The 15,605-nt window shown below is 30.9% G+C and overlaps 1 protein-coding gene and 1 long non-coding RNA gene across 2 annotated transcripts; one reads left to right on the top strand and one right to left on the bottom strand.

Moving 5' to 3' along the window:
* Nucleotides 1–1,373: 1,373 nt before the first annotated feature.
* On the bottom strand, nt 1,374–2,385 carry LOC143066620 (uncharacterized). The gene is made up of 2 exons (XR_012975700.1): nt 2,174–2,385; nt 1,374–1,524 (listed from the first exon to the last, which is right to left on the bottom strand). It is a non-coding gene; the product is annotated as an uncharacterized LOC143066620 (long non-coding RNA).
* A 10,155-nt stretch (nt 2,386–12,540) lies between these two features.
* LOC143069277 (uncharacterized) lies at nt 12,541–14,400 on the top strand. Its single transcript, XM_076243829.1, has 3 exons — nt 12,541–12,726; nt 13,002–13,086; nt 13,639–14,400. Exons 1-3 carry the CDS (start codon nt 12,556–12,558, stop codon nt 14,046–14,048), a joined length of 666 nt encoding a protein of 221 aa, XP_076099944.1. The 5' UTR covers nt 12,541–12,555; the 3' UTR covers nt 14,049–14,400.
* Nucleotides 14,401–15,605: the final 1,205 nt, after the last annotated feature.

Raw genomic sequence — 15,605 nt, 5'->3', positions numbered from 1 at the left:
TGTAAATGTTGTACTTGACATATACCTATTGTTCAACAAAGATTATAAAATTGATATAACCATTGGAAAATTTAAATTGACCAGTAAGTAATGTAAGAATTTATGAATTGCTAATCACTCATGCATTTTTAAACTTCTACGTCATTTGGTATCTGCAGGGGGTTGTTTTATTGGCAATCATATCACATCTTCTTATTCGTACTAGTATGTTTAGAGTCTACCTTGCTGCTGTCCAATCACATAACCTGTTCAAATACCACTGCTGTAGTGTGACTGAGATAGCTTTTTCGGGGTTAATTAATATCAATTGTAAATGAGAGACGAAGTATCCCAGCAGGCACAAAACGTTGTATCAACGTTGATCCAAAGTCAGTCTTCAACGTTGTTACAACGTTGAAACTTGGGTTAGTTTTGAAAGTTGTAATGACGTCGAAATTCTGACGTTGAATCAACGTTGCAGTTTCAACGTTGTATTGACGTTGATAACATGTTGAAATCGGGTCCAGTGACGTTGAAATCAGGTCGGGTTTAGGTTGAAATCAGGTTGAGTTAGGTTGAAATCAGGTCTGGTTTAGGTTGAAATCAGGTCGAGTTATGTTGTAGTTGGGACATTTGTAGGTTGGTTGAAGTGATGGTTTTGGGGTGTACATTAATCCTTATTGGCACGTGTTCAAATACAATAACAAGATAACTGAATTATGAAATGAAAAAGCCCCTTTCAAGTTTTATTTCAAGTTAGTGTCCATCAACAGTTCCTTTCTCAACAACGGACTCCAAAAGAGAATAGTAGACAATAACAATCAGAAACAAAGAGAAGAGACAGTTACAATATCAACATTTTATTTGAAATCAAATATATCAATATTAACAAAGCTTACTTTTCTAGCACATCAATTTCTCAAAGCAAAGGAAAAAAGAAAAACTTACTACAGCACACTGGTTTGATTCTGGTTGATCAAGTTTTCCAACTTATACAAAATTATGTAAATGCAGCAAATTTGACACAGTGACACAAAATGCCTCCTTTGTTTTATGTGAATACATAGCAGGACCATAAAAAAAGATGTTCTCATTTTAAGTTTTTGTAAGCCGATATTTCTTTTTTATTGTCTTTTTTTTCATTTTTATTGATACTTGTTGATCTGAAATTGGACTTTTGAGTGTATACCGTATGTTTTTTTTTATTCATCTTGAAGGCATTTGGAACAAACCATACCATCACCAAGCTGTTTACTCATTCAATCATTATCCATACACCCGATACAATTGAGTAAACCGGAGAAAAAAAAGATGCACCAAATAACTTATTTCTAAATTTCACTGCCTTTTTTTACTGGCACTTAATTGACTATAGAAATAAAAAAAAAAAGAGGTTTTTAAAATGAAAAATTTATTTTGTTTTAATGATTTATTCTTCTGGCCTAGAAACTCCTTCTGCTCTCTGTGGGGCACACTTCAAATGTCCTGATCACTGCGCGGATATTTTGGATTCTGGTGTCTCTTTGTGGCAGACTAGAACAGCATCTGAAAGCATGGAAAAGAAATAACATAAATTTGAATTACATAAATAAAGTTGTGTACTTTTACAAGCCGGAAATGTTATCAAATTTTACCAATTATTAAACAATTATTTTAAATCATAGAAAACAACATGTTCATTTGAAACAATTGTACCAGCTTGCATCAATAACAAGACAAAGCATGAATCCTTTAAACCAGATCTGTGTTTGCCAATATCCATAATGTTCATAAACAGATAAAACTATCAAAGATGAGAGGTATTTAACAAAAAAATCTAAAAGACCAAAATAGTGTTTAAGAGCAGACCATTTCTATGTGTGTCAGCAGAGACATATAATACAATATGTATTATATGTCTCTGGTGTCACACACCATATCGAGTTGTATTGGAACGAATGGCTAGTTTTCGATGACACCCCTCCCCCTTTTTCTGATATTACTGACTCTGTGCATGGCTAGATATGTTTTATGTTAGTTTGCTAATTAGAGGATATATGCAATCATGTTTTGAAATGAAACTGAATTAGATTCAGTAAGATAAGACCTTCTCATAATTTCTATGAAGGTAAACATGCAGATAATCTGATAAATAATTTGAATGTGTTTGTTTATATTATGATTCTTCGTTAATTTAACTGTAAAATAGACTTACGCTTATATCAAGAGGTTTATACAGAAAAGTCTTCTATCTTCTTTATATTCCTTAGACGCAGTTGTTCACTATTTGTTCATCAGTCTGGTGCGATAATTTTTCGAGGATGATTTTCAAATTTTTCTAAACGGATGTTAAAAAGAGGTGCGCGTGCTTGCGTGCGCATCCAAATGTAAATATTCGGAACTCCAGTTGAAAAACCGCGAAAATTTAAAAACTTCTCAATTATTATGTCTATTATGATTACATTGTACATCGATGATATTTTAAGTTTATATATTAAATATCAATCGGTAAAAATAATTAAATAAATATACCGAATAATTTCACCTTTTTATTTAATTGAATGAAAGCAATTAAAAAAAATCGATTTGATTTAAAAAATATAAACTAAGAATATATCATATCTATATACAGATATACATATAATTAAAATAGCATGAACAGGTTTTTGAGATCTCCCAAAATATAGATAATTAATAAACCAAAATTAGATCTTCTTAATAATTGGTTAGAATTGATTTTTTTTAAAGATACTTAAAAAAATAAACACAAAACAAAATTAATTTGAAAAAGCCGATTTGTTATTGTGATGTCTCCTGACCACTTGTTCTTGTCCAAAACTCCTTTCCATGCATAAACAATGCAATTCAAGTCTACCCCCTTCTTTTGTGGGAAAAAATGATTGATTATTTAGGGATCATGGAAGCATGACAGGAGGAAACCCCTCACGCTTATCATATGGCAGTCAGTGGACCCCCTTATAAGTATTATAAATTCTAGATTAGACACTTATTATCCAATCGTTTATAATACTGCAGCACTGCTCCTTGTTCGATCTGCTCATCCAATATATCTGTACCCTTCAATTTTGACAATAAGATTTTTCTGTCTCGATTGACTGACGTTAACCCAACGTTGAATTAACGTTGTTGTTTAAACGTTGATTTTAACGACGTAAATTCAACGTTGAAACAACGTTGTGAATTCAACGTTGAATACCATGACGTTAGATCAACGTTGAATTTAGGTCGATCAACGTCACGACCATATTTCAACCAAATTTCAACGTTGTCACAACGTTGAGTGCCCACTGGGATACAAAAGGGACATTCAAACTCATAAGTCGAAAATAAAATGACAATGTCACGGGTAAAAAATACCCCAAAAAATTCAGAAAAACAACAGCACAATCAATACAACATAGAAAAATAAAGACTGGGCAACACGTACGTCATCACAAACTGGTAGTGATATTAGTTGCTCTGAAAGGGTAAGTAGATCCTGCTTCTCAAATTAGTACAAACCAGGTCTAATTCGATAGGTCACACTCGAGGAATTTAGTTAAGACAATTGGAAGGTAGATTTCCCTGTTTCATTTAAGAATCATAAAACAAATTTACAGTGTTTTTGTATGAAAAAGAAATATTCCTCGAAGCAAGTGGCCAAATAAGCACTATATTTAGACTTAAATTTTGATATTACTCCAATTTCATATTTTTAGGAATGAGCAATTCAGAAAAAAAAATAAAGGTTTTTCTTCTTGGTATTTAATTCTTCAACTTATTTGGTATTTCTTTTCGGTTTGTTTTGTTTCTTTATTGCTTTTATATAATCTTAATATTTGATATCATTTGCAAATATTGATAAACTTGTAAATTTCCAGAACAAATAAATGTTTAAACATAACAGAACACACGTATACATTACTTCAATAAAAGTTGCTCATTACATATTTGCATGATCATTATCCAGAGGGATTTTATTGTTGTCAAATCTCAAAATAATAATTATGAATGAATAATTATTTATTTTTTATTTGCACTTTAATTTGATATCCATTCTGAATTTCCAGTGCACTAATCGATATATTAAAAACTATTATCCAAATTCAATGAATTCTATGAATTAATTGAAATATTTTATTTATATATTCCATTACATAAACTTTTTTTTTTAATATATCCACGGAATTCCAATTTTTATTTCACTGTGTAACATGCAAAATATGTTTCTATATCTAAACAGATGCAACTCTTTAATAGATCTAGAATTTTGTAATAACTGTATTCAAAAATATATTACTCATTTTTAGATTTTTTGGGTAATATTTTAAATGAGTTTTCCGTTTGTCACCAGATTTAACAATATCTCCAGTATACACTATTTATTCTATTTTCCCGTAATTTATTGATTATAATAAGTATAGCACAATACACCATTTTATTAAAATTTCATTTGAGTTGTTTTTGTTTTAAGAAACAAACTGTTATATGGGAAATCAAAATATAAATGTACAAGATTCAAACAGATAAAATTGTACAACAGTTAATTTTGCTGATGTTTTCATGATGATTCTAATATCATTTTATTTAGTAAATTTTATAAATGTTTGAAGTTGATTTCTTTTATTACATTAAATATTTTTTTTCAAAATACTAAATTATCATATTTTTAGTTTATATAAAACACCAATTTTCTTTGTATGCAGTTACAATTAGATAAAACTAGAACACACCCGCGAAATCGCGGGCATATAGAGCTTGGTTGAAAGTATGTAAGATGTTGTAGGGAGATATTTTGTAAAAGATTTCATATCTGGAGAATTTCAGAAAAGGTATCAAAATGCATATGTACTTGGAAACAGTTTAAGCCATCTCCCTTGTTTCCAAAGTCCGTTATTTATTCTCCGTTAAATTCTATTATTTTCGCGTTTCTGTATACTAGATGCATGAACATACGTATACTATAAATAAAGTGTATTTGCTATTAACTATCAAATTCTTCTCCTAGGCGATCACCGCTATATTATATGGAGAGTCTTTATCAACGCAATAATTTTTGTTTTAGGATGTTCGCTACTCTGTTTCAAAATAACAAGCTTTTTAAAAGACTGTTATAAATTGATAGTATGTAAATAAAGGAACTAAAAAAGCAGAAAAAAATGAAGGGTCCGTGGGCTTGTTTTTGAGATATAAACCATCGAAAATTTGGCGGGAAATACTTCTCTCTAGACTGTTCTTACATTTAACATTGGAACCCTTTTTCTTTAAAAAAGAATGAAAAAAATAATAAGGATTTTATTAGATTATCAAATATGGCTGTTTAAACTATAAGTAATAAAATTATGAAAAGAAAAATAGAGGTTAGCGGGGAATTTTTTTTTAATGGCACTACATTGATAAAACCAGAGGATTCCGAATATCTGGCAAAAATTCAAAAACAAGAGGAGCGAACATCCTTAATAGCGAAATCGGGGGCCATTTAAGTCATATAGATACATGGAGACAGGACAGTAATTTTAAGCCTTCTCTTTTTTTCAAAGTCCGTTATTATTTTGTTTTCTGTTATATTCCATTATTTTCGCGTTTCTGTATACTAAGCACATACGTATCTATATTAAAAATATTAAAGTGTATTTAATTTTCTATTAATTGTATAAAGTGTCTTCTCCATGGCGATCACTGCTATATCATATAGAGTCTTTATTCATTATAGTAGTATATTAATCATAGTATATACATGCAGATAAACGCGAAAATATTTGTCCTGTCACCGTCCGAGTACTTATGAAAATTATGTGTAAGTTAAAACCGAGGTATAGTTGTAGTGGTTCTTGCGATCTAAAAACCATGATATGGTCAACGCCCTGATTAGCTTATTTATTTATCATTTGTTTTGTTATCTATCATACGATTGGTTCTCAATGTTAAAACCGGTAGTCATGTCTGACATAACAGTCGGTTTGGTGACGGAATCAATATTGGGACGCCTTTATTTTCGTTTTTCTCCCATTCAAGAAAATAGTTTATTACCTTCATGTACGTGTCGCTTAGAACACGGCCATATACCAAATGGTCAATATTAATCTTCCATGTAATTTGCTCTATCGGATATTCGAGAATTTCAACGGAGGCAATTTCTTGGCATGGTTAAGTTTTATATTTAGTTAGGAAAGTTTTTATTTTATTTCAGGTCCCGCGCGCGACTTTTGTCTCGCGCTAAAAGTCGCGCTAGGTTGTGGCGTCACGCGACGAGGCTTTATAATAGCGAAAACTTAGTATATTTTTTTTCTTTTTAGGTGGAGACGTTAGATAGACAACAACATGTATATAACGAGGGAATACACACGATGCATATTTCTTTTGTCATTGTAGGAAATTGACGTTTCGATCACAGTTCACGAGCAGTGCATGCTTTGGACTTAATTTATCCTGTGTAACTTTAAAACACGATCATTGATTATTTTCTTACAATGTACATTTCTCAATAGCAGCTTGTAACACAAATTTTAATATAATATAGGAGCAGACATTTTATTGTAGGATTTCATTGAGATTAACGGACCCAGAGAGCGATTTTTACGGCATTGCAGTTTCTTTTCTCTACGGAAATTCTTGGGAGGTATCTGCACCACGTTGTTTTGTGAAGTTTTAATACATGTATGCCCTGCTGACTGCAAATTTTTAGGTCGATTGGACTTGTAGTTTCAGAGTATATCAGATAACTTGCAAGCATGTGGATTTTTTTCCAGAAGAGATCTATGTAAATACAATATTAAAGAGAAAAAAAAACGGAGTTGTCGTTCTTCTCCGTTGAAAGGATAGATAGCACCCAGCTTCATTCAACAGTTGTAATTTGAGGATAAATACAAATAAGGGGGAAAAAGGGGGGGAGGGGGCAAAAGGAGGTCCCATGGGACATTTTTTAAAATAAAAACGGTACATTCAAATGGTTAAAAACACCGTTTTACAATATGAATCAATTGCTTAAAAAAAAGCAATTGTAAGCGATTCCCCCTACCTTTAAGAAACATGATTGATTGCTTAATGTGTGTGTGTATGTTTGCTTGTTTGTTTGTTTCTTTCTTTCTTTCTGCAAGGGGTTCATATTATTGTTACCTATGCCAAGAAATCCTCGCTAAAAATTCCGGTCGACCTCCTACGGCAGTCATTAGTAGCTAAAGATTTGATTTCATTCAAGAAAATAATTTATTACCTTCATGTACGTGTCGCTTAGAACACGGTCATATACCAAATGGTCAATATTAATCATCCATGTAATTTGCTCTATGGGATATTTGCAGAATTTCAACGGAGGCAATTTCTTGGCATGGTCATAAGAATGGATGACAAATGCGACTATGCATAGTACCTATAGGAAACAGAAGCATGATGATTAATTTATTGTGGAATGAAGAGAAGCGACACACAAAATGAGGTCTTCTCGTTTAATAGTATAGATGTGCAATATGAATCCTCCAGACTGATCACCTGATTACTTTATGTACACAATCAAAACTTCCCTTTGTAGTGTTAAAATAAAAAAAAAAATTGTTGTATGTACTAAAGGAATATAAACCAAATAAAAAAATAAAATGTAATGTGGAATTTAATGTCTCAGATCATTCACAGTTCATGTTTATCCAGGTGGACGGAGTTTTGACCACATATGAAGCAACTGATTTTGAGCAAGGTCAAATGCGATATTACTTCTCCCGCAAGATATGAATTTTGATGCACATCATGTGCATTTTCTGTATATTTTTAGAATTGCTGAGATGGAATCTTTTTTACTGGTCAAAACCAAATTGATTAATGAGTAAATTCTCAAGTATCCATTGTACATGTGTGAACAATATTGAAGTAAATGAGGTTAAAGTAGGAAAATCCTTATTTATTCAATTGTGACACACGTAGTTTTAAATGTAATAAGCTGCCAGATGGATGCCCCAATATGTCTGATTTTGGTAGGTATGTGTTGTTCTTTGAATACTCAGAGTTCCAATAAATTCAATAGAGCAAATTTTATACCAAATTAGATTTGGAGATTTCTTTAGAAATAAGCTTGCATACCCAATTGAAGGTCTACAGTAAATCATATACAACGGTAAACATATGAGACACCCTTTGGAGGTCAAACGGTGTTACACTACAATCTTTTAAATATGTTTGGATGCTATGAATGACAGTTAATTTCATTCAAATGTGTACATCACAATATAGCAACACATAACATAATGATTGATTATGTAATAATTATGCATTAATGAAACTATAAGTTATAACCATATGGATGATACATAAAGGCAACAGTAGTATACCGCTGTTCAAAACTCATAAATCCATGGACAAAAAACAAAATCGGGGTAACAAACCAAAATATTTTTTCTTTCATTGGTTCCTCATTTATGAGTTTTAAAGTTCATTAATGGGCTTGAAAACAATCTTTGTATTGTGCTGCCTTAAACAGATACATACTTTATATTAGATCCAGAATTTTGTAATATCAATCAACATTATTATCCTTATTTTCGGATTGCTTTGTGAGTTTTACAGAGATATAGGATTACGAAAAAGCAAATTTTTTTCTTTCCTACCAATATTATAAGATACAGAAAAAGTTCCAACAATTAAGTAGCAGGATACCAATTTGCATATGGGATATACATTTCCTATCTCATTCGGAATTTCGAGCTTACAACTGCTACTCAGTCTTTGTAAAACGTCACTAGTATCCGAAAGTTAATGAACCAGGATAATGTCAAAGAACGTCTCGTCCTTTTTCTTAAAAACAAGTTCATTGGATGTTATCAAAACCTTGTTGATAAATATTCAGAATCCAATAACACATGCTGGTCTTGAAGTATTGATTCTAGGTACTGGCTTTGTGTGTCATCTTATTTGTTCCAGTGTTCTTTTATTTGTCTTTACTCTTTAGATCATTTTTTTTTATTAATATCCTTTTGGCGTAACTCGGTATTTTGTACATCCCGCCATTGTGTTTTTCTGTTATGGTAATTTTTTTGGTATTCTTGACTTTCATTTTTGTTTATGTGCTTTGTCTTAATGACATTTTGTTTTTAATTGTTGACAAATTAGTTTGGTTTTTATAGCGATTATAATACAAAGTTTACTGCTATACCCCTTTTTGACATTTTTATCTATTATGTACGTTTGATTTGTTTACACATTGTTGTCAAATATAATAGTATATTCTTATGCCACTGCCATACAAGTGAGAGGTTCAGAAAGCTAAAAAAAAAACATGTTGAATCCACCATTTTCTATATAGGGGAATGTCTGAACCAAGTCAGGAATATGACAATTGTTTTCCATTGGTTTGATATGTTTCAGATTTGATTTTTTCATTTAATAATGGACATTCCGTTTTCTGGGAATTTGATATTTTTGTGATTTTCTTGTCACATTTTGCTAGAATTTACTCTATACAGATTCGTTAGTATAGTCAAATAAGTCAAATGTCAAACTATATACATTAAATGTTGATATAACTGTCAAGTTATGAAATGTATCTGCAGTTGTCTTATATCTATTTAATTTTGTAAATCAACCAATATATATTCTGCACTTTCATTTATCAAACATGTTACAGATTTGACTTTAGTTTCCAATGCAAATATATATCATAAACATGTTACAGATAACATGACTTAAATTTTAAACGCCGGACTCTTGTTTTGTTAATTTTCTCAATTTTATTTGTTAATAGTGTCTTTAAAAAACTTATCAGTGACGAACAATAAAGAACACCAAAATAAAGTACAAAGTTGAATGCAGTACAAAGTTGAAGAGCTTTGAGTTTCGAAAAAAGAGGTTTTGCCATATTCAGCTAAGGTAATCTATTCCCAGGGTAAAAAATCCTTAGTAGTTAGAAAAGTTCGATGTTTTGTAAACAGTTAATTTATAGTTATGACCATATAAATGATAATTTATGCAAAGACTGACTACTAGGGTGGTGATATCCATCTTTGAAAATCCTTCATTAGCAGTGGCATCATTATTAAAACAGGTTTACCCTGTATAACTTGGACTTGACACTCATACCACATCTTCTTATATCAGCTTACATTAAAAGTGTAAAATTAGGAACTGTAAGATACTTTTAACATTTAGTGCCTTTACTATGTTTAGGTTACTTTACTGACACCTACGGATGTACTAAGGTCAGGTTTAAGAATTTGGTTCAGATTTTTTTTTTCTACGATACAGTGTTAATATTGTGCCCCAGAACACCCATATTTGCTTTCATATAATACTTGAATAGCTCATAAAAGGCCAAAGTTTAAGCAGATTCTAGATTTTTTTCTTTCGATTTGAGACCCACATAAAACCACTGCAAATATAAGGTACTAGACCGAGTCTAACTTTTCCTACCATTTAAAAAAAGAATACTAGTATCACAAAAAGGAGTTCCATAATCTATCAATATTTAAAACTTATTTTGTTCCTTAACTTATGATCTTTCGACTTATTGCATCAATTTAAAATTCTAGATGTTTTTAATTTCACCTACTTAAGGAATAATCATTGATAACGTTTCTAGTCAGGAAAATGACCATTGTTATATTATAGTTCGTTTCTGTGTGTGTTGCATTTTAGTGTTGTGTTTCTGTTGTGTCGTTGTATTTGCTGTGCTTCCCTCAGTTTTAGTTTGTAACCCGGATTTTTTTATCTTCTCAATCGATTTATGAATTTCGAACAGCGGTATACTACTGTTGCCTTTATTTCTAACTGTTCATTGAATTTTTTACACTCCTTTTTACATCCAAGAGATAAACCAAGACTTTTTATGCAAAAAAAATCTAAAAATTTATACTCTCTATCATGTTAAGATACTACACTCCGTAAAAAATAATCTTGGATGACTTTCTAACTGCGCTTGAACAGTACTTTTTCGGACAATACGTTTTGCATCTTAAATATATACTAACACTGTTTATATGCCAATAAACCCAAATAATTACTTAACAGTTGGATTCAGAATGCTCTGAATTTGCAAGCTAATTACAGTTTAGTTTTATGTATGCTTATCATAAAAGCAAAAATCTCAACCGCAACATCATTAAGCTAAAATATGTTAGTGTAAGGAACTTTTGCCATTTCCATCGATTTATTCTGATTGATTGTGAAATCCGGCCATCTTTAATTAGCTAACTTTAAATATTACAATATAAAATTTAAATTCATTTGAATATGAAATTCTAAAATCTTAAATTCATGTAAAGTCAAAAATATAGAGATATAGAAATAAAAGATTCCCACTAAAAATAATAAGCTCTGAAAAATAAACTTTTGTTATTTTTAATTTCTCTACAAAATCAATAGTAACTTTAAAGTATCTATTATTAATTTATATACCCTTATTTTTAACAAATTAATATCCTGGAACAGAATTTTATAATTTGTAATACCAATGATGTAGGCACTAGTTGTGTATCAACATTGAGAATTAAAGGTCTATAGTTATCTAGACGGAGGGTATTTTATGTTCAGTTAGTAGGTGTCACATCATGTAAAACGAATCTAATATGGCAATTAGATAAATCTGTATTTTCGAATACTTAGAATTATTACATTAAATGACGTAGTATCTGGTTAAAAAAGAACGTCCTTATTGATATAATTTACATAACAAAGTGTTACAATATTTTTAGGTCTGATATATACATCTTCCGATGACATAATCCAACTAGCTATATATATTAAACAGCAATCGCATTATTATCATTAATTCAAAGCTAACCAAAAAGTAAGTACAGAAAATAATACTCGTCCAAGTTATATGTTTAATAACCAATTATAATTCTGATGAACGAAGTAAAACATTTATTTTTGTAAAATTATTTCTACTTATTTCTATTGCTTTTTTTGGGTGGTTACACTTTTTGCGTTTTAAAAGAACTCAGAAAGTTGTAAAAAATAGGGTCAAAATATTAATAATAACAACCAAAAACGTGAATTTAACTGAAATGAATTTTTCATACGGGCTACAAAAAATGTATTTATCATAAATACAAAATGATAAGTACTAATATGATGATTGTCGCTGTTGTGGTTGGTATTATATTTCGGATTATCCTTCCTTTTTTTCATTTACTATAGTATTAATGAATGGGTGTTTTTATAATGGCCCTGTTATATGTCCAAGGTTTGTAATAATGGTCGAGGAAGTCTGTAAATGGCCCGAGGCAACGCCGAGGGCTATTACAGACATCCGAGGACATATAACAGGGCCATTATAAAAACAACCATTTCTTAATACATTTATTAACCAACTGACCAAAAGTGTATGTGTTGCTGCTAACTTGATGTACGGTCTTACTCTTTTAATGACAGTTTAGTTCGAACAAAATAATTTGTACTTCACCATTATAAAGCTTTAAATATACCAAATATCCAAGATATTAAGTTGAAAGAGATATGTGTTAAAAAACAGGATGAACAGTGATCCCTTTATATGGTTCTTTAATGTTGGTTGCTGGTTACTAAATTAAATAAAATACAAAAAGGTATTATACTCTTTACAACTTAGTTGTATTAACTTTATTAAAAACCCTAATAAGGCTTAATACAGACAAAATGGGCATTAATACAGGGCCATTACAGAAAAACAGGGCCATTACAGAAAAAACAGGGCCATTACAGAAAAACAGGGCTATTACAGAAAAAACAGGGCCATTACAGAAAAACAGGGCCATTACAGAAAAAAACAGGGCCATTACAGAAAAACAGGGCCATTACAGAAAATATGTAATTTTTAATAAACAGTCACTTTTGGCAATAATGCACTTAGTTGGTTAATAAAAGGTTGTTAAGCTCATGTTATAATACTTTTGTATGCAAGTTTGGTTATAATTAATGCTAATTTGTTCTCCCGATGTTCAAATACGTTATTGCGATCATATAAGAGATAATCTAAGTTTGCATTATTCGCGACTATTTACATTTGCGTTATTTTTGTTTCCGTAAAATTCGTGAAAATAAGTGAGTTTGTGTATTGAACTAATAACATTTATTTTGTTCAGAAAATGAGATTCATCCTTGCTGTTGTCGCTACTGTTGTCCTAGCCGCTGTTGTATCAGCAGGAGGATATGGTAAAGGACATGGAGGTAAGGTTTTGGTTATTAAAATTTCATCTTTAAATCCAATTGTTAGCTTCTCATAATTTTTATTTTATCTTATTCTTTGTAACTTATGATATACACTTTATTAGAATAGATCAGTTTTAGATAAACGTACATTTTAATGATAGTTTAATACGTAACACTCATATATTTTTGTTTAAAAGCATTTTTTTTTTAAATTTTTGTAAATCTCTTTCAAATGGTATCGGTATACTATTTGAATGATGATTCATGAAACTTTGTACTTAATATTTTCTAAGTTTTATCGTTAAAAACTTCGTTAAAAGCTTTTGACTATAGTAGATGACAGATTATTTGGCACTGAAAACATGCTTATATGTTCATAAGGAACATTGTGTTATGTACAATTATCTGTATTATTTATATCTTTATTTATCAACTTACCTTGTTGAACGTTGCGTTATATCACAAAAACTGATAGTTTGCATTTGGAATAATTTTTTCATCTAAATGGTTAGAGAAATTGAACTTAACGGTTAGTTATGATATTGGTTTGACACGTTTGCCTCTTCTTAGGATACAACGGATATGGTGGAAAAGGATACGGTGGACATGGTGGTGGATACGGTGGTTATGGAAAGGGACATGGAGGTGGATACGGAGGACACTCTATAGGTTATGGTGGTGGATATGGTGGAAGTATGGGAGGATATGGTGGTAAATATGGAGGAAGTATGGGAGGATATGGTGGAAGTATCGGAGGATATGGTGGAAGTATGGGAGGATATGGTGGCAGTATCGGAGGATATGGTGGCAGTATGGGAGGATATGGTGGTGGATATGGAGGAAGTATGGGAGGATATTCTGGAGGATATGGTGGAAGTATGGGAGGATATTCTGGAGGATTAGGTGGATCTTATGGTGGATTAAGTGGATCTTACGGTCAATCAAGTGGCTCATACTACCCATCTAAGTCTATTTATTAAATGTGAAATGACTACCAATAAGAAGTGTAGAACAAACAGAGCGGTGAGATGTTCACCCCTATTTCCTAAGGATCAATGTATTTATAAACAAAAAAGATAATTGTAAAGAAAGAAATTTTATTTTGAAAACTGTATTCTTTATGAAAAATAGTTTATGTCCATCTTATTTTTAAAAAAAATTGATAGTTGTTTGGCTCACTTACAAATGAAAACTGAAGAAACCGACTATGTTTTTTATGTTTAGTCAGTAGTATGTATCGATTGCATAACTGTATTGTGTTCATTATTGCATTACTGATGAATAATATTTAAATATAAAAGGGAAAAAGCAATAAAAGATTTGATGAAGATATATATGTTGTATGTGTCTGCCTTTTGGTTCACGAATTTCATAAACGCTGGTCCCTGAAATGTTTAAAGGGTACAGATAGAGTAGAGTTAAAAATTTGATGTTAGTCATTAAACGAAAATACGTTCGAATAAAATCAGAGTTGCTCTTTAATGTTAATGTATTTTGAATACTGAACTTTAAAGGTCGTTTGTAAGGAATATAACAATTGTTATACATTCGTTTGATGTGTTTGGACTTTTGATTTTGCCATTTGATTAGGGACTTTCCTTTTTGAATTTTCCTCGGATTTTTTGTGATTTTATTTTGTACTGAAACCCGATAGTAACTTTGCAGTGCGGACTGATATCGATCAAGTAGTTTTCCATTAAAATACAATTGTTGTTTACACTGATTCCATTGCTGACATAGATAATAGTAAAATATTTAGATTTTATTTAATGAGTATGACCCTGCTACGTATATGTGTGGGCTTTCTTACTTTGTCGACATTTCTTCACATGCTTTTACCCCTGTGCATTTGCTTAAAAAAACAATGAGATATTGACCACTTGTAAGCCACATGAAAGTCAATAAATATGTTGAAGCCTTTCAAAAATCATTATCTTATACTTTGCATGATACACAAATATTACAAATAATAAAAGTTTGGACCGTTAAAGATCTAAAACGATGAAGAGATATATGACTAAAAAGGACGCACTTGAAAGGAAGAAAAGTCACACAATTACGAGCAACAAGTCATGAGAGGTATACATCACTGAGACAACAACCCGACAGCGCAAGACAGAAAAGAAATCAAAAAGAGTTTTTTTATTCAGACCTATATCTGTATTTGGAAGAAAAATCAAAATCTACAACTGATAATTTCTCAAAAGAAAAAAATGAAATGTTCATGGCCGGTGTCAAGGTACTCGTTACCTGGTTGTTAATAACACAAAATATTGTAACGTCCTTGATAAATCTTTATATCGATCAGGTATCCTTCATTATTTATTCGTTGTTATATCTTTGAAATACAGTTAAGTTTTATAATTGAAAATGTTGAGCATTCCTACCTTTTTTCTTTCTTGAAAAAACGTATGTCAACCTTTCTAATTCACCTGTAAGTGTCACTGGATTAGGACCCATATCTAATACCCAAAATCAAATTCTCTTATACTCATATTTAATATGAAAAAACACATTAACTTCCTTACATTATCTTT

This window comes from Mytilus galloprovincialis, chromosome 3 (genome assembly GCF_965363235.1).
Source record: "Mytilus galloprovincialis chromosome 3, xbMytGall1.hap1.1, whole genome shotgun sequence".
NCBI lineage: Eukaryota > Metazoa > Mollusca > Bivalvia > Mytilida > Mytilidae > Mytilus > Mytilus galloprovincialis.
Note: the sequence above shows the minus strand (reverse complement) of the source record. Positions and strands in the feature narration are given on the sequence as shown.

Coding starts and splice junctions, on each gene's coding strand:
- LOC143069277 (XM_076243829.1), top strand. CDS start 12,556: ATGGGCATTAATACAGGGCCATTACAGAAAAACAGGGCCATTACAGAA. Junction 12,727..13,001: donor AGGGCCATTACAGAAAATAT/GTAATTTTTAAT, acceptor TATTTTGTTCAG/AAAATGAGATTCATCCTTGC. Junction 13,087..13,638: donor ATATGGTAAAGGACATGGAG/GTAAGGTTTTGG, acceptor GCCTCTTCTTAG/GATACAACGGATATGGTGGA.